The sequence below is a fragment of the Cervus canadensis genome, chromosome 17 (genome assembly GCF_019320065.1).
Source record: "Cervus canadensis isolate Bull #8, Minnesota chromosome 17, ASM1932006v1, whole genome shotgun sequence".
Taxonomy (NCBI): Eukaryota; Metazoa; Chordata; class Mammalia; order Artiodactyla; family Cervidae; genus Cervus; species Cervus canadensis.
Window position 1 is genome coordinate 46,673,120 of NC_057402.1, and position 25,411 is coordinate 46,698,530.

Here is a 25,411-nt window from a genome sequence, read left to right on the forward strand (position 1 = left end):
GCCTCTGCCTGATATATTTCCAGATGCCCTCTGGGATGGGAACAATGCTGTCCTAGATGAAGAGCAGTGAGTTAGAGTATGGAGTTTATGTATGGAGTTGGTCAGAGAGAAGTTTGAAGAAGTAGTTGACGATCAGATTGTGGAGGGCCTCGACTCTTGGCATTTCTGAGTCCAGTGTACACTCCCCACTGCCCTTCTCGTCAAGCACTTTTGATATTTCCTCATTCTTAAGGTGCTCTTTGTTTCTAGTTTCCATGGTACCCATTCACCTGATGTTTTTCTACCTTTCCGGCTGTTTCATCTGGCACTCTGAGCTTCTTAGCTCTTAAATGGTCTCTCTTTTCTTTTAGACATTCACTTCTTAGGACATCTCACACAGTCCCATGATTTCAGTTATCTGTCTGCTGATAGTTCCTAAAGTACCATCTGAACTCACTTCAGATGGTTATGTCCAAAACAGAATCTCTAGCCCCTTCCATTTCCAGACTGACAGTTCTGGAAAGGTTTTTAGGGAAGCCTTTTTTGGCAGTCCCCTTCCTGCCCATAGACTGAAACAGGTGTGTGCGTGTGTGTGCTCAGTCACTTCAATCATGTCTGACTCTGTGACCCTATGAATCGTAGCCCACAAGGCTCCTCTGTCCATGGTATTCTCCAGGCAGAAATATTGGAGTGGGTTTGCCATGCTCTCCCCCAGGGGATTTCCCGACCCAGGGATCAAGCCCATGTCTCTATGTCCCCTGCATTGGCAGACGGGTTCTTTACACTAGCACTGCCATTTCCCCAGCACCCTCAACTGCTTTTGCTGTGACGTTTAACAGTGTATTGTTTTTGCTTACTTGCCTGGTTTAGAGCACACACCCTTTGTGTGCTGGGACCTGATTCCTGGCTCTGCCACTTAAGAACTGTATGGCTTGTGCCTTTGGAACTTATATGTAGACAGGAACTTGTGATAGCCCCTGGCTTTTATGGTAGATAGCAGCTAACTTATATGGAGCATTAAATATACAACAAGTGCTTAGAGCAAGGCCTATACATAGTAAGTATTTCATTCTTTTGTTTGTTGCCCATCCCCACTTCAAGATACTGTTAAGGTAAGGACAGACTGTCTTGTTCACCCATGTATTTCCAGATAATAGCACAATACTTGACACATACTGCTTATTCATTGTTGACCTCATTTGTCCATCTGCTAATAGGGAAATAGTTAATCAAACTTTCACTTTCTCATGAACCGTTTATCTACTAGAGGAGAGACAGTAAATGGGTGGTAATAAGTTCAGAGGAGAAAATAAGAAAATAAAGTGTGGGTTGGTAAGGCTTGATGTTTTATACAGGGTGCTTAGGGAAGGCATCACTGATACAATGGCATTTGAGCAAAAACTGGAAGAAAGTAAGAGAAGTCAGAGATGGGTTCTTCCCTGGAGAGTTCCAGGTCAGTGGATCCAGTCCAGAGACCTTGGGGCCAATACACCTGAGTGGAAGTGAGAAAGGGGGAAAGTAACAGGAGATGAGGGAGGGATGGGAAAAGAGCGGCAGGTAGGTCATTGTAGATCATCATTACAGAAGAGATTGACATGAGTCCCTGCCTCTGGAGAGGACAGCTGGGTATGTGTGGGGGCTCGCTTTTCCAAAATGTTGGGCCATGTGCCATTTATTGCCAGCTTATCACCCTGGGGCTTTAGGCCCAGTGCACTGAAGAGAACAATCCTCTCTCGATTCAGGCTTTATTGCCTAGGACAGTAAACAGTTTAGATTGCTCTCTGCTGCTCTGAGACAAAGTCTGAGCTTGAAGCCAGATAAGTTGATAGGTTGTCTACAGATGACCCCTTTCCCCTAGCCTAGGAGCTGTGATTAACTCCAGAGGACGAGTGGGGAGGGCCAGTGAGTGTGCACAGCAGTGGTCATGGCCCGGAGTACACCTCAGGACACAGTTATGAGTCTGGAAGATCGCTCCTGATTGGGGAAAACAGTACACTACATCTTGGTCCTTGATAAATCTTTGTGGCCTTATCTGCGTATGACCTCAAAAATTAAAGTCCACATTCTGTAGAGAATAAGTTGCTCTCTCTGTTTCTGAAGTTAGCCAAGTCTGTACCACGAGACATTTTAAGTAGCTTAGGGGCAGAGGGAAGCCCAGGCCCGTCTGCCTGAGGTTTAACTCCAGACAGCCCTGAAGGGAGGTCACCCTCTCATAGCCTGGAGCCGAGCACTTGCTGTTTTTTGCCCAGTTGCTACACAAGTACATCCTTTTGGATTTTCGGGATCCATATATCTGAATTTACCCTAGAAGAATCATGTTCATGTTGATTAGAGAAACCTCAGGAAAGGAGTGGACAGTTCCTTGCTGACTGTGCCCGACTCCTTGGGCTTTAAAACTGCTGCTTCTTATCCTACTTACAGAGTGAGAGAAATGGGCACGTTCTGCACAGGTCTGTCCCTGGCACCCTGCTGGCTTTCTCCTCATACCTTCGCCCTTGGGCACGCGTCTGCTTTGATGCAGATAGAGAACAGATCCACCTCTCATTCTGACCCAGGCTAAAGGCCTGTGTTTCCATGGGTGTTCAGCACCTTTCCATCTTTTTGAGCTGGCACCACTTCCAGCTTTGTGTTCACCCACAAGTCCACTCACTTTCTCCTCTCCGCCTCACCTCCTTTCCTGCCCCCCTCCACCCACTTACCCACTAAGCCACTGTCTTCCCTTCTTAACTTTCATTCCGCCAGTGTATCAATACTGTCTTTCTTCAAGGTATGAAATCTCAGGGATGCCTGCTTTGCTTTCTGTTTCCAAGTGGTGACAAAATGATACTGGTTCTTCCTTCAGTGTTTGCTTCAGGCCCACCTCTGCCTTTCCTTTGCCTTTTCTTTTCCTTGCCAGATAACTAACAGATCAGCTCTAGGTAACTACAGCAGCTAAGCCAGTCTTTCTCCCAACTGTTTTCACTCAGTCTAATCTTTCATAGAAACAGTTTCTCCATTTTCCCTTCAGTCTACATTCTTCCCTCTGGCCTCAGAGGATCTCTGGCTTGTTGATTCTTTCACCCCTTGGGCTCCCTCTGCTTTAGAACATAGACCCCCTCAGGCCCATCGGACACATTTTCCTGCTTTCCGTGTGTACTGTGATTCACTCCCACCTTTCTGCCTTTACCCTTGCCTTGTCGCCACCCTGAAATACCCTCATCTTCCCCCTCCAACAAGCTTTTGAGATTTCAGAACCCAACTCAAGTTTCACATTTGATGAAGTCTTTGAACTCCACTATTGTAGGTCTCCAACCTATTTCTCTTCTTACTCTTGCTTTAAAGTTTGTATTCCTAATTCTTTCCAGTAGGTTTTAAAGTCTTGGAATAATGTCAGTATGTGATTCTTTGTTGGTCATCTGAACAGGACAGGGCACTCAAATATAATTGATGGGTTGATTATTACGGTTGATTGATTGTCCAAATTTGGTGTGGTTTTTAATTTTCAAAGCACTTTTCAGATATAATGTCTGATTCACACAGCTAAAGGCTTGTTTTTAAAAACTGGATTCTAATTAGACCTCCACTTTCAAGGTTATGACCTGTGTGTGCCCACTGGTTTCAGGGCATACATCAATGTATCACTTAACTTTGCCTTTGCTCCCTTGGGAGGTAACGTGTGGTGGACTCAGGAGAAGCCCTGTTTTCCTTGAGTGGGATTCTGCTTGAAATGGCTTCATGGGTTCTGGCTCTGACGGACTCTGTGTGACTTAGGCAACCCTCTTGAAACCTCCTTGTACCTCAGGTTTTTTGGTTGTAAAACAGGGGTGACACCATCTTTACTTGACTCTTAGACTCCCTTTTTTGGGTAATATTTACAGGTTTAGCACATCAAATCCAGATTTGTCTTACAGGCAATGGCATTTCATAGTTTAATAGCGTTTCAACCTTACCCTTTTTAGTGATACATAAAATAATGGTATGATTTATAATCAAAGACTCTTTGCTTTGATTAAATACATTAATATTCACCATTCATGGTTATTTTGAGGATTGAAGTTGGTGAGTAGTTGCTTAGCTTAATAAATGATGACTTCTGTCTTTATTTTTACATTTTTCCTAATGTTCTCTCTGCTTTCAGAATTACCCCCTTAAATCCGTCCTTTACACACCTGCCTCATGACGTATTACAAGTGTGTTTTTGACTGACTGCCTCCCTTGTTTGAATTATTCAGTGGCTGTCTATCCCCACAGCAGTGACTCTTAACGGGAAGAAGTATGTGCCTCATTCCTTCTTGCACCTTCCTCAGAACCCTTATAAATACTGAATGACACTGGGTGCTAGAGAGGAGTGTGTTCTACAGGTGAACTTTTGTGAATGTAGGAAGAGGTGGGGACCACTGCCACAACGATTGAGCTGAGGCCCTTCAACATCATCTACAAAGATCTCCAAGACCTTCTTCAGCCTGCCTCTCCAGCCTCACCTCCTGCCATTTCCTCCCTGAACTCCGTGTTCCAGCAACACTGACTGTTTATGTAACTTGCCTTTAGGGATGTTACAGCTTTGTAAATTTTTGACTCAGCATGTAAAGGGCTAGAGAAGATGGGCAAGGTCCAGGGCCATTCCAGGAGCAGTGCTTTAGAAGGAACAGGAACTGTGGGGATGGGGATCATCTCCTCAGAGACAGGTTTGTGGACCCAGGCATGGCATTTGGAACTTTTTCTTGATGGTCAAATAAATTGTGCTTCCTTTTCCTGACTGCCTGCCATTTGTTCAGATTAGAGAGAGTGCTAGTACTCCAGGGGAGAAGGCAGGGACTTACTCTTTGCAACTCCAGAGGGCACAGGTAGGGTCAGGGGATGGAAATGGTTCCACGCACATTGTATCTCAGTGTAGTTAAGAACTTTCTAGCAGGTATCGCTGTTCACAGCAGACGGGACAGTTTAGGAACAGCAGTGAACTCTTCACCACAGTGAAGGCTCCGTTCTGTCTCAGACCCAAAGAATAAATTCCTGCGTTGGAAAGGAGACTGGAAAAGATGACTTAAATTATCATCAGTACCAGTTTCCATCAAGTCTTTACTTAAGTGTGAGGCACATAATAGCTAAGTATCTTAAATAGAGAGTCTCACTTATTTCCTGCATCATTTTATTTTATCTTTAGAGTTGGTATGTCAAATAAGAATTCTAGTTCTCCACATTTTACAGTTGAAGAAACTGAGTTTTAGAGCTGAGATGAATTCAGCTCTAAAGTGGCAGTAAGTAAGTGGCAGAGGCAGAATTCAGACCCGGGACTGTGGTTTCAGAGCCTGTAGTCTCACAGCTATGCTACCTATAGTGTCCTCTCCTGATTTAGCATCCTCAACGTGGTAAGAAATATATTAAGCTCATGTTTTGCTTTGTTTTTTATTATTTTTATTTGGTTTCACTGCAGCTTAGTTGGAGCATGTGGGATGTAGTTCCCCAACCAGGGATCAAATCTGGGCCCTGTGCGTTGCACACGTGGAGTCTTACCCACTGGACCAGGAAGTCCCTAAGCTCATGTTTTGTTAGCAGATAATCAGCCAGAGAGAGGATAAAATTGTGGAGAACAGTCCTGGACCATTTTTTTTACCCAGTGTTGTACTTAGAGCATTTGAGACCAATGTTACAAACAGGCAGGAAATGGGGGAGGATGAAACAGTAGACAATAAAGAAAAGGTCCTGCTAGAACATTTTTAAAAATTACTTTAGAGAGAACTCTGACTCATAATAGGAAGTTTTTTTTTAAGGAAGGAATAACATGCAATGAGTATAATTTGCTAGTCAACGATATACACGTCAGGGCACAAAACATAAGCCTGCACGTGAGGGACTTCCCTGGCGGTCCGATGCCTTAGGCTGCATGCTTCCACCACAGGGCCGTGGGTGCCATCCCTGTTCTGGGAACTAGGATTGCACATGCTGCACAGCATGGCCAAGGGAAAAAGCAGAAGGTGAGTAATCCTTTTTTAAAGAAGAAGAATCGCTAGCAGAGCACACAGATAGTTAATGAGTTACTGGGTAGCTTTCTATTCCCCCTGCCTGGATAGCTTCTCTTTCATTTACCAGTAAAGGCCCACCCTCATCCAGACTTCCATAGCATTTTATACTTGGGTCATAGTACTGATCACAGTCTTTCCTTTTATTATAGTTATTTCTATACATGCTTTATCTCCCCTACTTGACTATAAGCCCTTTGAGGACAGGGTCCAAATCTTATCTTCGTTTCTTCCTTCTGGCTCTTAACAATCTGTGATGTTAAGCATATTTAAAAATAGACATTGTTACAGATCACATTCTTTTGGTGAAAACCAGTGATTACTTGAATCTAATACATTATCTTATGTGTGTGTATACAGTGGACTCACAAATATTTAGTTTATACAAATTCATCTCTAAACCACTTGGCAAAAAGAAAGAGAATAAAAATAGTAAATACACAATAATTCTGCCCACAGTTCTCCTCCCTTTGTCTGTGTCTGGAGTGAGTGAGATGGAAGATTTGAATCTTTGCCTCTGCCCTCATGTGCCTGTCATGTGCCTCCCATGAGCATCTTATGGTCTTTGGAGTGATTTTAATGCTTAAAGATACAGTGCAGATTTTCAATCTGTGTAGTCCTTTAAGGAACCAACTACTTCATCTAGTACTTAACTGGAAAAAAAGAAAAGAAAAAGTAATCAGGAGGAAACACTATCTGGGTTGGACCTTAGGTGATTTTAAGGACTTTTGGCCATGTATGGTTTCCATCTTACTTACTTAGAATTTAAACCTTACATAAGATGAGACTCCACTATTTTCTTGGTTTTTTCCATTGAAAGTATGTGTGATCATGTGAGTAAAAGAGAATGAAAGACAGGAAGTCAGGGGCTAAGTATTGAGTCTTATGGAATTTCATGACAAGGCATCTGAAGAAAACTGTGGGAAAAGTCCAGTCCAGAGACCAAGGAAGTTCATAAGGGGTTCAGGAGACACTAAGAGCAAGGAAAAGAGAAAAACAGAACTTTATTAAACAGGTTGCTTTGTTTGCCTGTTTTCTTTACTTTAGCAGAGGATGCCACATTTCTGGAAGGTGTTTTTATGCCCTCTTCCCCTTTTTCATTTATTTTTAAAATGGATAATACGGGAACTAGAGACTGGCTCTGGGCAAAATGACTCTCAGACGATTTTCCCTTCCCCTATCAGTGAGGGTCCTCCTACCCATTGACCTGTTAAGAGCCACTACACCCGCTAACACAGGCAAGGAGATGATGCATGCACACTCCATCTTACCTAGAATCTCTTCCTTCCTTACTCTCTGGAGGCGTTTCCTAGGAATTGGTGAAATCAAGCAGGCTTTGTGACTTGGGGTGGTAAAGTTATCAGCACTTAGCGTTTGTATAGCAGACTAGCTGTGTTGTTAGTGGTTAACAGGTCTCTTTCAGAGCCTGAGTGTTGCAGTGTTGGCATCCTCCTGTTCCAGCGCAGGCTCTGTAACCATGCCCTCTTGTTTGATTAGTGTCTTACTGTCTTCTCTGTGGTGATCATTGTTTTTAAAAAGATATGGGAGTATGGATAGCCAGTGGGGATGTGAACCCTTGTCTTTTGTGCACAGCAGGCTTCTGTCCTCCAGTGTGAAATACCTGAAGAGAATTAACCTAGTTGAGAGGTTTCTGTGGATATGAGTGAACTTGTAGCGTGGTATGTGTTAATGTGCCACTAGTGTCCTGGAAGATCTTGCCTCCCCCTTCTGCCTGTGGAGTTCCTCCGGAAGAGTTCCTGCCATTCCCATGTAGAACTGCGTTTTTCTGTAGGAACAGTGTTCCTCGTGGTGCTTCGTTGTCACTGCCTGACTGCTCTGTGGTACTGTGTCCTGAGTCAGCCTTTGTGTCCTTCTGACATGAAAGCCTTGTTTATTATATCTGTAGAAAAATACATCGTTAAGTTTAATACTTAAACGTTTGGAATATGGCCCACAATCCCTGGAGACAATATTTTTACTGGAGGAAAAAGAGTAATGTTTGTTACCAGGCTCCAGATCACTTTGCTTATAGTGATTCCTGGAGGACCGTGGGAAGGAAAAGTGTCCACTGAGCTGAGAAGGTATCTTGAGACCGAAAGACAAGGCAGGTGGCTCTGTATAATCAGCAGATCAGTTTATTATTATAGGGTAACTTACTCACAGGGTGGGGTTGGGCAGACAGTGTTCCGGAAGCTTTTGTAGCTGCAGTCCATACAGCTGACAGGGCACTGAGACAGTCTCATAGCTTACCTTGTACAGGAGGGGGTGTACCCTTGAAAACGGTCATGCGTTCCTAAATCAAGACTTATGAATGGGTTACTAGTCTCATGGGTGCTAAGTATAAGTGAGCAAAGGTCTTCATCATTGTTTGGGGACTAACGGAACATAGAGGCTACCTGGTTCTAATGATTATTAAACACTATCTATTACATACAAATCCCCAACAACAGAGAAGTGATTACCACATAGTACACTCTTGGGAAGGGTCAGCAGAAGGACAGTAGGAACTGTGTGGGCCCACAATGGCATCAGTTATGCTAATGGCCATAGACATTGGTTGCTTCTGTTCACCTGGGATTGGATTCAGAATGTTTTTGACTTAAGTGAGAAACATAACCAAGGATGAACTTTTGAATATCCTAGAATCCTCTGTTCTTGGATAGGGTTGTTGAAAGTTACTTGCCTCCATTCCCTGGAGTTCCAGAGCTGTGTCCCCAAGGAGCACATCTGTCCTTGAAGTGACACTTTTATTTTCCCTCTTAGATTGCATCAATCCTGGCATGAAACAAGCAAGCTCATTTTAACCCACTTTTACTTGTAGAGGTTAACTCCTATGTCCAGGCAGTAGGGGGTGCTTCTCATTGCCAGAGTAGGAAGCCAGACCAACTCAAAAGGCCTGTGTCTCCTCAAAATCAGGACTTGTGAACCATATAAGCCTCTTTCATCCATTCAGCCAGATTTGTGAAGTACTGCTGTAACTACCACAGCGCTTGGCAGTGCGGACCCAGAGATGAATGTGACATAGACTCTGCCCTCAAGATCATGAACTCTTTATTGCAAAATTCAGACTTAAATTGAAGGAAGTAGGGAAAACCACTAGACCATTCAGGTATGATCTAAATCAAATCCCTTATGATTATACAGTGGAAACGACAAATAGATTCAAGGGATTAGATCCAATAGACAGTGCCTGGAGAACTATGGACAGAGGTTCGTAAAACTGTACAGGAAGCGTTGATCAAAACCATCCCCAAGAAAAGAAACGCAAAAAGGCAAAATGGCTGTCTGAGGAGGCCTTACAAATAGTTGAGAAAAGAAGAGAAGTGAAAGGCAAAGGAAAAAATCCATCTGAATACAGAGTTCCAAAGAATAGCAAGGAGAGACAAGAAAGCTTTCCTTAGTGATCAGTGCAAAGAAATAGAGGAAAGCAATAGAATGGGAAAGAGTAGAGATCTCTTCAAGAAAATTAGAGATACTGAGGGAACATTTCATGCAAAGATGGGCTCAATATAAAGGACAGAAATGGTATGGACCTAACAGAAGCAGAAGATATTAAGAAGAGGTGGCAAGAATACACAGAAGAACTGTACAAAAAAGATCTTCGCGACCCAGATAATCACGGTGGTGTGATCACTCACCTGGAGCCAGACATCTTGGAATGTGAAGTCAAGTGGGCCTTAGGAAGCATCACTACGAACAAAGCTAGTGGGGGTGATGGAATTCCAGTTGAGCTATTTCAAACCCTGAAAGATGATGCTGTGAAAGTGCTGCACTCAACATGCCAGCAAATTTGAAAAACTCAGTAGTGGCCACAGGACTGGAAAAGGTCAGTTTTCATTCCAATCCCTAAGGAAGGCAAAGCCAAAGACTGCTGAAACTACCACACAATTGTGCTCATCTCATATGGTAGTAAAGTAATGCTTTACTAGCTTTACCGTGAACTTCCAGATGTTCAAGCTGACTTTAGAAAAGGCAGAGGAACCAGAAATCAAATTGCCAACATCTGTTGGATCATCGAAAAAGCAAAAGAGTTCCAGGAAAACATCTACTTCTGCTTCATTGATTTTGCTAAAGCCTTTGACTGTGTGGATCTCAACAAAGTGTGGAAAATTCTTACAGATGGGAATACCAGACCACCTGACCTGCCTCTTGAGAAACCTGTATGCAGGTCAAGAAGCAACAGTTAGAACTGGACACAGAACAACAGACTGATTCCAAATTGGGAAAGGAGTACGTCAAGGCTACATATTGTCACCTTTCTTATTTAACATACATGCAGAGTACATCATGTGAAATACCAGACTGGATGAAACACAGGCTGGAATCAAGATTACTGGGAGAAATATCAATAACCTCAGATATGCAGATGACATATCTGTGACACTTATGGCAGAAAGCGAAGAGGAAGTAAAGAACCTCTTGATGAAAAGAGGAGAGTGAAAAAACTGACTTAAAGCTCAACATTCAGAAAACTAAGATCATGGTGTCCAGTCCCATCACTTAATGGCAAATAGATGGAGAAACAATGGAAAGAAGAAACAGTGACAGACTTTATTTTCTTGGGCTCCAGGATCACTGCAGATGGTGACTGCAGCCATGAAATTAAAAGACACTTGCTCCTTGGAAGAAAAGCTACGACTAACCTAGACAGCACATTAAAAAGCAGAGACATTACTTTGCCAACAAAGGTCCGTCTAGTCACAGCTATGGTTTTTTTCAGTAGTCATGTATGGTTGTGAGAGTTGGACCATAAATAAAGCTGAGCACTGAAGAATTGATGCTTCTGAACTGTGGTGTTGGAGAAGACTCTTGAGAGTCCCTTGCCCTGCAAGGAGATCAAACCAGTCAGTTTTAAAGGAAATCAACCCAGAATATTCATTGGAAAGACTGATGCTGAAGCTCCAATACTTCGGCGCCCTGATGTGAAGCACTGACTCATTGGAAAAGACCCTGATGCTGGAAAAGATTGAAGGCAGGAGGAGAAGGGGACTGCAGAGGATGAGATGGTTGGATGGCATCACCGACTCGATGGACATGAGTTTGAGTAAACTCTGGGAGTTGGTGATGGACAGGGAGGCCTGGCGTGCTGCAGTCCATGGGGTCGCAAAGAATGGACACAGCTGAGCAACTGAACTGAACTGGAGGACTCCCTTCAAGGAGAAGAACAGACAAGTGAAAAAGATGACAGTGCGCTGAGCTGAGTGCCTTGGGCGAAATGCATACTGGACTCAGCAGTATCACTGAGAAGAGGTCTCCTCAGCCTGGAGAGGTCGTTATCTTTCTTGAATTTACTTCATCCAAGTCTTGGGTGTTCCATCACATCAAATCTTGGAAGGCTCCTTTTGCAATCTCTGATTTTTACAGAACTGCTTAAGAAGATCAGCATGAAGAATAGTGGAAGGTAGTGAGGGTTAGGATTAGCAGTTCTCAGCAGAGTCGGCAGCACCATAAGCCCTTGTTCCAATTAGAGAAGTGCTTTCTTTCCATCAGGAAGTCCCAGCAGGTTAGACAGTCATTTAACTCTCCTTTGGTACCTCCCAGGGCTGTTTTCCCCTTTCTGTGCATTTTCACAGTGCAACTGCTTACCAAGCCTTTGTTGGCACAGAACCTCTGATTCAGATCCTTCGGAACAGAAGAATCACGCCTTCCAGGAGTCCCAGAGCTGTACCTAAGCACTAGTGAATGCTCAGCACGCACCAGATTTACTCTTCTTATTTTCTCTATCAGTAAACTGGGTCACCGGAAAACTTCTGAGGGAGCCCAGGGTACAAACTTACAGGTCTCCATTCTGGTCAGGACCTTCATCTTGCCTCTGGGGAGTGAGACGGGGAAGGCCTCAAACAGTTAGCTTATGCTGACAGAAGAGAATAGAGGGGGCCACACTGGATGCCCGGCGGGGCCACTTACAGAAGCAGGTACCTCCTCTGGAGGGAGGGTGATGTGACAGCTTCCTGGAAAAGAAGAATGGGAGACAGATGCCCACATGTGGGGTCGGGGGAGGGAAATAGTCTTGATAGCATGTTAGATTGCTTTTCAGAACTATACACCTCTTGACTTTTAGTCATTCCTACTTTTTGACCATTTTGAGGAAACTCTTGAAGACCTTCACCTCTGCTTTCTTCTGTGTTTGTGCCCCCTCCATGATTCAGGTTTTGGAATTCTTCCTCCACCTCCCTTTGTTGGTTTGATCCTTTAACTCTCAGTGTTCTCTGAGGTTTTACTTACATTTACCTACGTTGCTGCTGGTATCCTCAAGTTTAGTCCATCAGTCAGCTCTTGTCATTTATCAGAACCATTCTTTGTGATCTGTTATACCTAGTTTTTTAGGTACATGAGTTTGGTGCTGATTCTCCACTGCCTTCTCCCCACACTCATGCTTGGCAACCTCCAACTTTCTCAAGGCTCCTCTATCTCCACTCAAAGAAAGCTCACCCACCTTCCATGGTTTGCTGCAGATTCAGTGAAAGAAGGTCTTCACCAACTTGTCAGGTTAACCTGGGCAGCTGGTGAGCTAATCCCCTGTGGCTCATCCTCGGTTCATTCATCATGAGTCACTGTGGTTACCAAAGGTCAGTTGTGATAGCTCCAGACCGGTTGATGCCAGTTATATTGGTATTGTGGTTAAGTCAGTTATCATAATTAATAATATACAGATAAACCATACGTGAGAAAAGAGATTTGTTCTATAAAACTTATCTTGCTTTGGAAAGACAAGTTACTTAAAAGAGGAAATGAAGTTGAATTTGGTTTGGGCAGGATAACTAAAGGAGACGAGAGCAGGAGGACTTCTAAAGTCTAGAAAAATTCCATACTTCCTGTTTCGCAGGAATCTGAGTCCTCCCTCTCCTTTAGAGAAACTGGAAATTGTAGGTGACACATTATGAGTGAATTTTATACAAGAGAAATTGCATAGACGTTGTTTAGTTGCCAAGTCGTGTCAGACTCTTTGCAACCCCCGTGGGTTGTGGCCCACCAGGCTCCTCTGTCCATGGGATTTCCCAGGCAAGAATACTGGAGTGGGTTGCCGTTTCCTTCTCCAGCGGGAGCTTCCCAACCCAGAGATTGAATCCATGTTCACTGCCTTGGTAGATGGCTTCTTTACTGCTGAGCCAGCAGGGAAGAAGCCCCCATTGATGTCTAACTAGCAGAAAAGATCCTGTGGGCTCTACACCAAAAGTTTGGTGGCTCTCAGAGTAGTGTCTGTAGTAGATGATTGTAGTAGAAACTTGGACTTTGAAAAGTCACAGTCATAGTCAAAATAACTATCTTTATTACATGAGTTGCTGGTATTAAATGCTCTTCATTGGGGGTAGAGAAATCAGTGTTACTAACTGCTGCCTCCCTCTTTCCCCCCATCTTCCTAATTCTGCTAGCTGTTTTTCTGCATTGTCAAAGCATATAGCATTGACATTCTCTTGTCACTCTTAACCCCATTTGTCTTAGTCCTACCAGTAAGGAAATTCAGTGCTCACTGCCAGTCTTTCTGCCATGGTTTTTCCAGTCACCTCTTGGTTGGCAGAAGTGTTTTCTTCAAAGCAGAGGAATTTCTATTCTGTTACTCTTAATTGATGGTCACCTAGGTGTAAAATTCTTGAGTTACCTTTTTTTTCCTTGGGAATTTTTGTAAATACTCCTCCTTTTTCTGTCAACATTGAATTTTACTGTGGGAATTTTCAAGCTTCTGTCCCTCTTTTAAATGATTTGATCATTTCACCTGCTTGTGGAAATTGAGAAACCTTACCTTCAAGGCCTTGGCACTGACTGTTCTGGGTCAGTTTTTCCCTGGGATGCAATGTGCGTTTTTGGGAACATCTTGAATTACATTTTTACATCATTTTTATGAGCTGAGTCTTTACATACCTCTTCTGTTCCATGTTACAGTTTTCTTTTACATATGTTTTATCTCCTTTGCTGTCTTCTGTAACTCATTTTCTCCCTATTGCTGTTAACTCTTCTTTGCGTCTGTTTCATTTTATTTGCTTTTTAAAAATTTCTCTCCTTTTTGTTCCTTCCTGTGTTTTTAGCAGTCTCTTCTCCCTTTTCTTCCTTCCAGATTCTTCTTCATTTCTCTGTGTTTTTTTTCCCTTTCATTTATGTCTTCTCTTCTTGTCTCCCTGTTTCTCCCATATAAGCTCTTACACTTCGGCTTTGAGCTTTTGCTTCATAGTTTCCTTTTTTCAATTCTGTAAAATATTTTGTTGCATTTTATCTGCTGTATGACAGCATTTTTCTGGTGTGTAGTCTTAGTCTGCCCTTTGGTTTTCCTGTTTCTTTCCTAATTTTTTTCTGGTTATATCTTTATATAGATCCCATGCAGATTTCATTTTTATAACTCATCTTTAAATAGGTGGGTTTTTCAGGGACCAGCTATTTGCAGGATGCTGTTTAGGGGAAGTACCATGTCTATGTTCCAGGCTGACTGTGGTTGTTCTCATGATTTCATGTTCCAGGTGAGTTTCTTTACGTTTATTTTTACCCAGCCATGAGATTTTTCTACCATGCAAAGGCTGCCCTCTCTGCTCCACAGAGACCAGCTCTGTGAGGCAAAATAGAGCTCATTTGGATGACTTCTCATTTAGCCCCAACTTCAGGTCCAAGGAAGTGGCTATCTTCCAAAAATCAGGAAACTATTGGGTCACAGAGGGTGTGTCCTTCACCTACAAGAAGCTTGTTTTTCCAGGTCTTCCTGAGCTCTCCAGCTCCCATGTCCTCTCTATAGCATCCTTTCTTTTCAAAAGGAAAGGAGCCCTTGCTTGGGCTCCCTGTTTTTGACAGCTTTTATACCCATTTGGGGGCCTGTTAGTCAGTCATTCAGTCATGTCCAACTCTTTGCAATCCCATGGACTACAGCACGCCAGGCTTCCCTGTCCTTCACTATCTCTCAGAGTTGGCTCAGACTCATGTCCATTGAGCTGGTGATGCCATCCGACCATCTCATCCTCTGCAGTCCCCTTCTCCTCCTGCCTTCAATCTTTCCCAGCATCAGGGTCTTTTCCAGTGAGTCAGCTCTTCACATCAGGTGGTCAAAGTATTGGAGCTTTAACATCAGTCCTTCCAATGAACATTCAGGGTTGATTTCCTTTAGGATTGACTGGTTGGATCTCCTTGCTGTCCAAGGGACTCTCTAGAGTCTTTCCCAGCACCACAATTCAAAAGCATCAATTCTTTAGCACTCAGCCTTCTTTATGGTCCAACTCTCACATCCATACATGACTACTGGAAAAACCATAGCTTTGACTAAACAGAGCTTCATGGGCAAAGTGATGTCTCTGCCTTTTAATTGGGAGCCTGAGATTATGGTTATCTTCAGTTTGTTGAAAATGGAGTTTGCACTTTTGTTTATTTCTCCTTCTTGCACTTGAATACCTTTTTGAATAACATTTAAAAATTATGACTTTACAATGCAGTGTTCAAATCAGACTAATATTTTCTATTAACCAACCGCTGGTCCCCTGTATCCTCTGTTAGGCCTTTTACTACACCTTCCTCGTAAAGCCTCTCCACCACACTGTCATCCGTCTTCTAAGCGCTAAAGCCCAAGGAGGATTCTGTTCAGATTTATGAAAAGCCTGTTATTCATTCAACACGCCTACTCCACACTGGGCATTGTTCTAGGCCTAAGAAAACATGGAAGAATTCCTGCTTTATCTTTGACACACCAAAGGCAAGTCATGAAACAACTCCATGTAGAATGCTCTTCTCTGTTTAGATGAAGAGGGTAAAAGACTCACTTTGGGATTTTGAGGAGGTATGGTGGAAACATGAGCTCTGGAGTCAGACCTAGATTCAGTGGTCAGTTCAGCTGCTAAATATGTGAGGTTGGGACAGTTTACTGACTTTTGCATGTATTAGTTTCCACATACCAGTTTACCTCAGGTGGATGTTATAAAGTTGAAGTAAGTTACATATAAAGTGTTCAGCACATAGTAGATGCTCAACAAGTACCACTCCCCCCATGAAAAATGGATTCATTAAAAAGAATAAATACTAGGAGTACTGGTATAGAGACCCCTATTTGTTAATTGTGGTAACATTCTCATAACATAAAGCTAACTATCTTCATTTTTAAATGTACTGTTCAGTAGTGTTAAATGAGTTCACATTTTTGTGCAACCCATCTCTAGAGCTCTTTGTCTTGCAAACCTGAAACTGCGTACCCACTGAAGAACATCCCCATTCCCTCCTCCACACAGCTCCTGGCAGTCACCATTCTACTTTCTGCCTCTGTGATTTTAACCACCTTATATAAATGGAATCATACTGAATTTGTCCTTTTATGTCTGGCTTATTTCACTTAGCATGATGTCCTCAAGACTCATCTATGTTGTAGCATGTTGCAAGATTTTCTTGTAATGCTGAATAATATTCCATTGCCATGTATATGCCACATTTTATTTATCTGCTCAGTCATTGGTTGGGTTGCTTTCTACTTTTGACTATTGTGAGTAATGCTGCTGTGAAGATAGGTGTACAAATCTCTCTTTGAATCTTTTGAGGATAATCCCAGAAGTAATAAGGTAATTCTATGTTTAATTTTTTAAGGAAACATCATACTGTTTTCTGAAGCCTATTTCTTGATGGGGAAGTATAAACAGTGTAGTTCCCCAGAGACTAATTTTAAAACCAGTCTTGTTTAACGTTTTATAAACTATCTATATATGAGAGTTTCACTATTAAATCTCCTTTGCATAGAGATAATGAAATAATTCATATTGTGTAAAATATAAGAACACCTCATGTGAGTGTAGACAGAAAAATGGGTTAAGGGCTTAATTAGTGTAGGGAAACATATTTGTATTTGAATGTATGCTTTAGTATACTCCCTTGAGGTCAGAAGTACTCTAGTTGCAGCTGTTAGTGTATTTCCCCACTTACTGTGAACAAAACGTGGAGAACTGATGGGCCAGTAGACTTCATAGGTCAGAAGTACACAGACACACAGAACGTCTTTTTTCTTGACTCTCCATAGCGAGACTCTCCACACTGTGGAGTATATTGGCCTCAGATCCTCCGTAGTCTAGTCTAGTCTAGACCAGTGTGGTCTCAACTGAAGACAGTTCTTGCTCCTGCAGACATTTGACCATACCTGGAGACATTTTTGTTTTCTCAGCTGAAGGGGTGCTCTGGAATCTAGTGGACAGAGACCAGGAGTGCTGCTAGACCTGCCACAGTGCACGGAGCAGCTCCCCCACCACAGGGAACTCTCCGGCCCCAAAGGGCAGGTTGAGAGACCTTGCCTTAGACCCAGACTACCTCCTCAGCTTTCTTCTCAGCCTCTCTCTCGTGTAAACCTGACATTCTAGCCAGACCCAGGTGCGCCTCAGACCGTACACCAGCTGAAATCTTCCTCCCTGCTTCTCTGGTGTCAGACCCAACTTCAGGTCCCTCACTGTCTCAGTGAAGCTAGCTCTGGCCTCTCTGACCACCACTGTCTCCCCTCTTGGACTTGCTGTAGGACTGTCCCACTGATTTGGCACTTGGTTGACCATACAAGGTGGTCTCTTTCCAAGTTGACCAAAGTGCCTTGAAGGCCATGTTGACATGACTTGATGTGAAATGTGACATACCAACCCTTACATACCCCAGTAGGCACTTGTGACCTGACCCACCTGGGGCTCCATGAACGCTTTCCTGCATGCGTAGTGTAGAGTTGCTGAAGTCAGCACAGTACTTGGCCATCACTGCAGTCTGAGAACTGTGAGCCGGGTGGAAGGCCCACATGGGAGCCCCGTGACCAGAGAGGTGTTCGTGCTGAACCTGGTTTCCTCGCTTAACTAGAACATATGAGGAGGGTGCCAGAGGATGGGCCTGTTATGACCTAGCTTATGAAGCCTGGAGGATAATGTATTTCACATGGAAATATGTGTAGACAGGAATTGTTCTGTCATAGCTGGGCTAGTTGAATACCAGTCGGTATTTATGATGATCACACTTGTAATGAAAGCCATCATTATTTATTTAGAGCCCAGTGTGTGCCAGGCACCAGTCAGGTGCTTTATACAGGTTATCTCATTCGGCCCTCACCACAGTCCTGGAAGGAATCTGAAGCACTGAAAGGATCATCTGCCCAAGGTCACTCAGCTCACAAATAGCAGAGCTGAAATTTACACACAGTCTGACTTCATACAGCACCACCCTGCCTTGAGTGTAGCCAGGCCCTCCTGCCACTGGTCCTGGGGGAGGTCTGTGTCTTGACACGCTGAAATAGGGGGAGTCCCCCGTGGCCTCACCTGAGAGGTGGGTGATCCACGGGGCTGAGGCGTTCATTGCGCATCAGGTGCCAGTGTCGTGTCTGGCCTCTCTGCTGCTGCAGGAGAGCCCACAGGTTTTCCTCTGGGGCCACAGCCTCACGACTACAAGGGGCTCTGACCCTTCTCACTTCTGTTTCCCCTGCAGGTACACTACATCCTTCAGGAGGTGGTAATGGGTGGGATGGTCCTGGAAACAAACATGAATGAGATCGTGGCTCAGATTGAAGCCCAGAACAGGCTGGAGAAGTCCGAGGTGAGACACTGCTGGAATTTTTCCCTGACTGGGTAGAGAAGACCTGGGAAGAGGGGGGAATGGCTGCTGTGTGGAGTTGGGTTATTGTGGAACCTTAGGAGTGTTTTCTGCTCCATCCTCTTTTTCCCTGAGTCCATTGACGCTCATTGGTTCAAAGGTTAAACAGGTGAGAATGAGGCTAAAAGTGTGAATGGAAAGCCAGGTGGCACAGGAAGGCAGACAGCTTCTGGCTTGAGGGAATATGTGGGTTGTAATTCTTCCTTTCATAACCACATGTTCCCTGGGGGACCCAGAATCACCCTCTCAGATTCCAGTGTGGTTTCCTAGCTTGTGTGTCTGAGAGTCTGTCCCCCAGCAGCCACTTCTCATGGTATCTGTCAAACCTCAGAGTGGCCAGTTTCCAGTTAGCCTGATAAAAAGCTACAGTAGAGTTTGGGCTGAGTTTGAAAATAGCTTCCTCCCAGTCCACCCCCTCATAGTGCTGAGTCTGATACAGATGCTCCCAGTACATTCTATCCTGTTCCCCTGAGGTCTCTCCATCACCTTCATCAGCCTTAGCAGGGAGCAGAGGTTACCGGCACACACCTTCACAAACAGGAGAGCAAGCACAGCAGATTACCTCTGTAGTTATCTGAGTGTCTTAAAGAGCTTCACCACTTTGTGTGTCATCTTGCGAAACTGGGGATTCTTTCTGTGAGGACTGGAAGTCCTGCTGAAGAAGCTTTTCCAAACCGCAGCTATTGTGGCAACTAGAGTTCTCTTAGAAATGCAGGCTGGGAAGCTTCCAGGAATAGTGAGTGAGTCAGAGGCCAGGGGTTTGGAAACTAGAGGAAACGGAGACTTGCTGGGCAAGGGTGGGATTGGAGTCAGGATCCTGAAAGTGGTCGAGAAGGAGGAAGCGGTTTTGAGAACGTCCTCGTCAACTTCTCCCCTCCTCTGCATGCCTGGGCCGAGCTGGAGGGCTGGGGCTCACCGCAGGCACCTTTCCCCCCCGCGCCGTTTCCAGCCCTTCCGTGTCTGTGTGTGCTCCACCTCCTCTGCGCCCTTCCCCCCATCTTGTGGCCACATGACATTTCCAAAGCCAGCTCTTCTCCATCTCACATTATTAGTTGGCAAGCAGTTGTCCTAAGCTGTGACATTCCTTTTTCCGTTAAGAATGTCCTTGTGACTGCACTCGTCTGTTAAGAGTCTTCAGTCTCTTGAGGAAAGTGTTGTATTTTTGTTTTGTGACCTGAAAAGTGACCCTGATACTGAAGACAACTTGGTTAAACCATGCTGGTTATTTTGGCGGGCATCTGTTGAGCAGCCCCTGTGTGCCAGGCACTGTGGGCGCTGGGGCCAGGAATCTGCACGAGACACAGCACATCTTCCGGGGTGCAGAGTGTGGGCCCCTTTACTGCGGAACCCACTGACCTGAAGAGTGGTGTTGCCCACCTTTGAGGCATAAGGACGGAAAAATCAAAGCTTGTGTTACATGTACTCAGTTTGGACATTTTCCCTCTCTCTTTCGCTTGTTTTTTTTGTTGTTGTTGTGAAAACATTAAGCAGATGACAGAGTTTATCACACAGCCATCTTCATATCTCTGCAGGGTGGCCTTTCAGCCGCACCTGCCCGAGCGGTGTCCGCTGTGAAGAACATCAACCTGCCAGAGATGCCCCGGAACATCAACATTGGCGATCTCAACATCAAGGTCCCCAACCTGTCCCAGTTTGTCTGAGAATGGAGGACAGCTGAACTGAGTCCTTGGAGCAGGCAGAGCCGAGCCAGCCCTGCAGCACAACCCGCTCTGCGCCCTCAAGGAGTCCAGCCTCGGGCCCTGGCCCCTGCTGTCCTGGAACAGGAAAGAGTCCTGTGTCCACTGCCAGCCTGTGCTCCCTTCTCACACGTGCGGCCTTGCCCACCTCTCGGACACACGGCCACTGCATGTGTGAGGGGCCCTGGCTTCCTCAGTGGGGGTCAGGTGCCCAAGTCACATGCCCCCTTTCCCTCCCGTGTACAGCCACTCCAGGGGCTTGGGGACTGTAGTGAGAGCCCCCTCCCCACCCCGATCCCAGAACCCCACCACGAGGATGTGTGCTGACTCGAGGCTTCAACCTTGAGTTGAAGGCTCCCTGAGATCCTGCAGCATTGACTGTGATGGCGAGGTGCCATAGCTGGGAACACATTGACCCTCTAGATCTGGGAACGTGGTGCGTGGCAAACAAGGACAGGAGTTTAAGGGGATCCAGAGTGGCCTGCTGGCTCTCCTAGGGTTGGCACATCCAGAATCCTTTGGCACAGTCCAGTCTTGTTACCCCCACCTACGTTCCCCACAGCCACAGTCCCAGCTCTGCTTGCCCAGCTGTGTGTGTGTACAGGACACAGTCCAAATTGTAAGCCTGTTGCTTGCCTGCCTGCACATTTCTGCCCATAGGGAGGGTACTCCCCATAGCCAGAGCAGTCCCTGTCAAAGGGCTGGGGCCCCATGTCTGTGGAAGGCAAAGCTGACAGCACGTGAAACATCTCAGAATTGTGACTGTTCCAGGTTTAAAATACATTCTCCTCCCGAGGAGCAGATGGGTCAGTTGCTGTGTTCTGAATGATGGGTATTCTCTGTACGGGAAACCCACTGCAGTCTACACCAGCTTGTGGAGCGTGAGAGCCTGAGCTGGGGCCCCCTGTTCTGGACCTGGGTACTCAGGCAGCGTGCTGGCTGAGACCTGCGACAGCGCAGCATCTTTTCCCCACGTTCACAGGGTCCCTCCCTGAGCTCGCTGTGGAAACCTGTACATGTTTTCCATGTGGTGAGGTCTTTGTTCCTGTGGTTATCTTAGAGCTGGAGCTGCTCCTGGGAGCAGTGCCTCTTACCCCTGCACTGCCTCTGGGCCAGGGCTCAGGTGCCTTGTTGAGCTGCCTGAGGTTAGGGAGCTCGCTGTACCACGCTGTTAAGTCTCCCAGCCTGGGGACTTCTCGTGCCTGCTGGCTGGTGGCCCAGACTGTTTCCTCAGGCCTCCTGATGTCGCAGAGCCTGTCTGAGATGTGCCCAACAAGACCATGTGTTGGGTCACGTCTTCTCCTGCTTTGAACAGTGCTTCCTGTGGTGGGTGTCCTTTATTCCCTGTAGCCTCTTAACTTCAGTCTTTCGGAACCTCTCCGATAACCTCAGAGATGGGCATTGTTGCTCAGAAGGTAGATGCTCTTATGTGGGAAGAGAGAAATGTAGGTAAATATATCTATCCAAGGTCAAAGCCTCTGATGTTCTTTTCAGTTCAGTTCAGTCGCTCAATCGTGTCCGACTCTCTGCGACCTCATGAATCGCAGCATGCCAGGCCTGCCTGTCCATCACCAACTCCCGGAGTCTACTCAAACTCATGCCCATCGAGTCGGTGATGCCACCCAGCCATCTCATCCTCTGTCATCCCCTTCTCCTCCTGCCCCCAATCCCTCCCAGCATCAGGGTCTTTTCCAATGAGTCAACTCTTCGCATGAGGTGGCCAAAGTATTGGAGTTTCAGCTTCAGCATCAGTCCTTCCAGTGAACACCCAGGACTGATCTCCTTTAAGGATGGACTGGTTGGATCTCCTTGCAGTCCAAGGGACTCTCATAGTCTTCTCCAACACCATAGTTCAAAAGCATCAATTTCTTTTAAAAAGTTAAAAAAAATTTTTTAACAGACATTTCAACCTATTCACATTCCTCTTTCATAATTTGCTTAAAGTGAAATAGGAACAAAGAAGGAAAGTAGTATTTATTTTATACTTTCTGTAAGATGGCATGAGCAAGATCCTTCCACAGTCCTTACAACAGACATTATTATCTCCCATTCTGCAGGTCAAGAAAATAAGACTCAGAGAGGTCAAGTAACTTGCTTTAGGTCACACAGGGCTAAAGAGTTGAGACTGACTGCCTAAATCCACGGTTCTTTTTTTTTTCCGCTGCTCAAGATGGCTTCTCCCAATTTTATTTTCTTTCTTATGGATAAGGAAACCTCAAAATTTTTAGATAGCTTCTCAGAAGCTGTGATTAAAAACAGCTTCGGTTTTCTAAAGTAGCCAGTGAGAGTATGAAAGTGTGTAAGAACTGGAAGGTCCTCCCCATGCCTGCAGTGAACTAATGAGGAAACCGAAGCCCAGGGTGTCATGTTGAGGGTCACAAAGCTAGAACCAAGTCTCCTCCTTTTTAAAATTTTTATTGGAGTATAGTTGATTTACAGTGTTGTGTTAGTTTCAGATGTACAGTAAAGTGAATCAGCTATGTGTATACTCACGAAGTTGTTTTTCTTGTTTGCTTTATGGCCCATTGCATTGCTATGGCACAGCCACATGTCCTGGATTTCCTGGGATACTCTTTGAATGTCTTGCCTGCCAGAAACCAGTGATTTCCCCCAAACCATTGACTGGCCTGGAGACTCCAGCAGTGGAAATTCCAGCCTCATCCCTTGCACTGCCTCTAAAAAATGACGTAGAACTTGATCTTGATCTGTGGTTTGGAACACTTGATCCCTTTGGATGAGCCACAGTAATTGTTCATTAACTACTTGAGGTTGCCTGTAAATCAACCTTTCTGGCCTGGTATCAACAAAGCCATAAACTTTAATAATAAGGAAATCCTCATTGGCCTTTTTTCGGAGAGGGACACATATTGCTGCTGAGAGACGTCGGTTGTGAAAAGAGGGGCTAGGTTTGAATTTGAGGGTCCTTGGCCCTGCATGGCTCACACTGAGGATTTTCTAAAGTGGTACAGAACACTGGGTTTTCAGTGCTCACCGCCACTAACAAAACTCATATTCTTCAATCATTCAATTTCTAAGTGCCTGGTGAGTGCCAGGCCCAGTTCTAGGCCCCCAGAGATGGAGAGAAAAGAGGCTCTGCCCCCTGCAGCTGTCTCTACTGAGTGTCTAGTGCTCAGGTTACATCTGACTGGCAGCCTGAATTTGTGGAGACTGGAGTCAGTGACTTTGTGTTACGTGGAATATTTAACAGACAGTAACTCATCTCCCAACCCCAGCAGGACAACTGTGCCCTGCTGTCCATGCTCCAAACAGCCTGTCTTCAAGCTGCTATCTCAAAAATACCATAGACCAGGTAGCTTAAGGAACGCTGTCTCACAGTTCCACAGGCTGGTCACGGGCAGGGTGCCGGCAGATTTGCTGCCCAGTGTAGGCCAACTTCTCGTTTCACAGAGGGCCATATCCTTGCTCTGTCCTCACCTGCTGAAGAGAGAGCCCTGGGCTCCATCCCTGTATAAGGGCACCATGCCCACCGTCGGGGCGCCCCCTTGTGATGTCACCCAAACCTAATCACCTCTCAAAGGCCCCATCTCCAGATACATTCACACAGGGAACTGAATGTCAGCATATGAATCTGGGGGAGGACACAGTGAGATAGATGACATCACCAACTCAATGGACATGAATTTGAGCAAACTCCAGGAGATGAAGGACAGGGAAGCCTGGTGTGCTGCAGACCATGCAGTCACAAAGAGTCAGACATGACTCAGCAACTGAACACTACCACCAAGCATTGAGTCCACGCACTGTACCTAATGATCCCTTGTTCTGCTAGGCCTGGTCATGGCCCTGTGCTTGTCACATTGAGGATTGTTAGGATATCTTGAATCTAATCAAGTCCTTGTTACTCAGGCCTCTGCCACTTACAGAGCCAGCCTTTCGTCCCCACCACCTCTACCTCCATGGAGCCAGCCCAGGGAGAGAAGAAAGCAGAGAGTTAGGCTGAAACTAGGCTGCTGGCTAAATCCTGTCTTGTGGACCAGTATTTCGTAGGGAATGTCCTTAGTGTGATCTGTGGGTTTCCAGATAGGATGCAGCAGTGATTGGTGACCTCAGATAAGATCAGGAGCGAGCCTCTGAGGGATGGGCAAGACCTTGGGAGGAGGATGTTGGCTCCTAGCAAACATTCTGGTCTTCCGCTTCCCAAGTCTCCTGCCCTGCCACCAGAAGGGTGTCCATCTCACTGTGGTCACTGTGAGCCTGGTGCCACAGGCTAACGAACGGCTGACCTCGCAGTTAAGTTGATGCTGCCTGGGGAGCACTGTTGAGCCAAATTCCCACTCAGTTCCCCCAAACCACAGAGCACCTCCCACCCCAATCGCTGGTAGCGACAAGTGTTTCCAATTTAAAAGATTAGGAAACAAAAGCCCCTGGAGTTTTATTACCAAAACAGAGTGTATGTTCCTGAATTCTGTTCCCTTTGACCTTGGTGGTTGACCCCAGCCCTCCAACCAGCCATCCTCTGTAGGGAGGCAGGGCCCCCCAGACCACCCCGTTTTCCGTGGGACTCTGATGTCCTGTGTGTTAGTTCATTGTCACCTCCCCTACTAGAATGTACGCCCCTCAAAGGTGGGCCCTTGTCTCCTGCTGAGTTCTGTGTCCCAGCTGCTATGAACAGTGTGCGTGGTATGTATCAGTAAATAACTATGGAATGAGTGAGCAGTTGAGACCAATGGTAAATCATTCTAGCAGTCATTTGTAGCTTCTGCTTCTGGGGGCCCCATGCTCACTCAGCTTTTTGGGTAATGACATTGGGAACCGCTGGTAGAGAGGGGCCAGGTGATGCCTGTGGAGCGAGAGGGAGAGGAGAAAGGGACAGCTGATGACAGTGGAGCCCAGGTGACCATTACCCGAGGCGGGGAGGAGGTTTGGGAGGGAGGAAGACCAGAGTCTGGAAGTGGGTGTGTGAAACTGGACTTCCCTGACAGTATCTGAGGCAGATGTTTGCCAGCCAGTTGAGGACTGAGGAGAGGGCAAGAGAGGACATTAACATCCATCCCAGAGAGAGGGTGGTTGAAGCCTTGGGGGCAAGTCATGTGGCCAGGGGAGGAGAGGAGAGGGTTGAGGGCTCAGCCTGTGCCTAGAGGAAGGGAGAGGAGAGTCGAGATAGGAGCTGCTTCAAGTCAAGGGAGGACTCTCAGTGGGAAGGCCCCCTGTGAAAGG

The 25,411-nt window shown here is 45.6% G+C and overlaps 1 protein-coding gene across 1 annotated transcript in view; it reads left to right on the top strand.

The window, feature by feature from the left end:
• The window catches only part of AP3S2 (adaptor related protein complex 3 subunit sigma 2), a 41,971-nt gene extending 20,264 nt beyond the window's left edge, over window positions 1–21,707 (top strand). The window contains exons 5-6 of the mRNA XM_043489475.1: window positions 18,372–18,479; window positions 20,069–21,707. Of these exons, the coding sequence (XP_043345410.1) occupies window positions 18,372–18,479; window positions 20,069–20,197 (237 nt within the window). The 3' untranslated portion in view covers window positions 20,198–21,707. The remainder of the gene's footprint in view (window positions 1–18,371; window positions 18,480–20,068) is intronic.
• The last annotated feature ends 3,704 nt before the right edge of the window (window positions 21,708–25,411 follow it).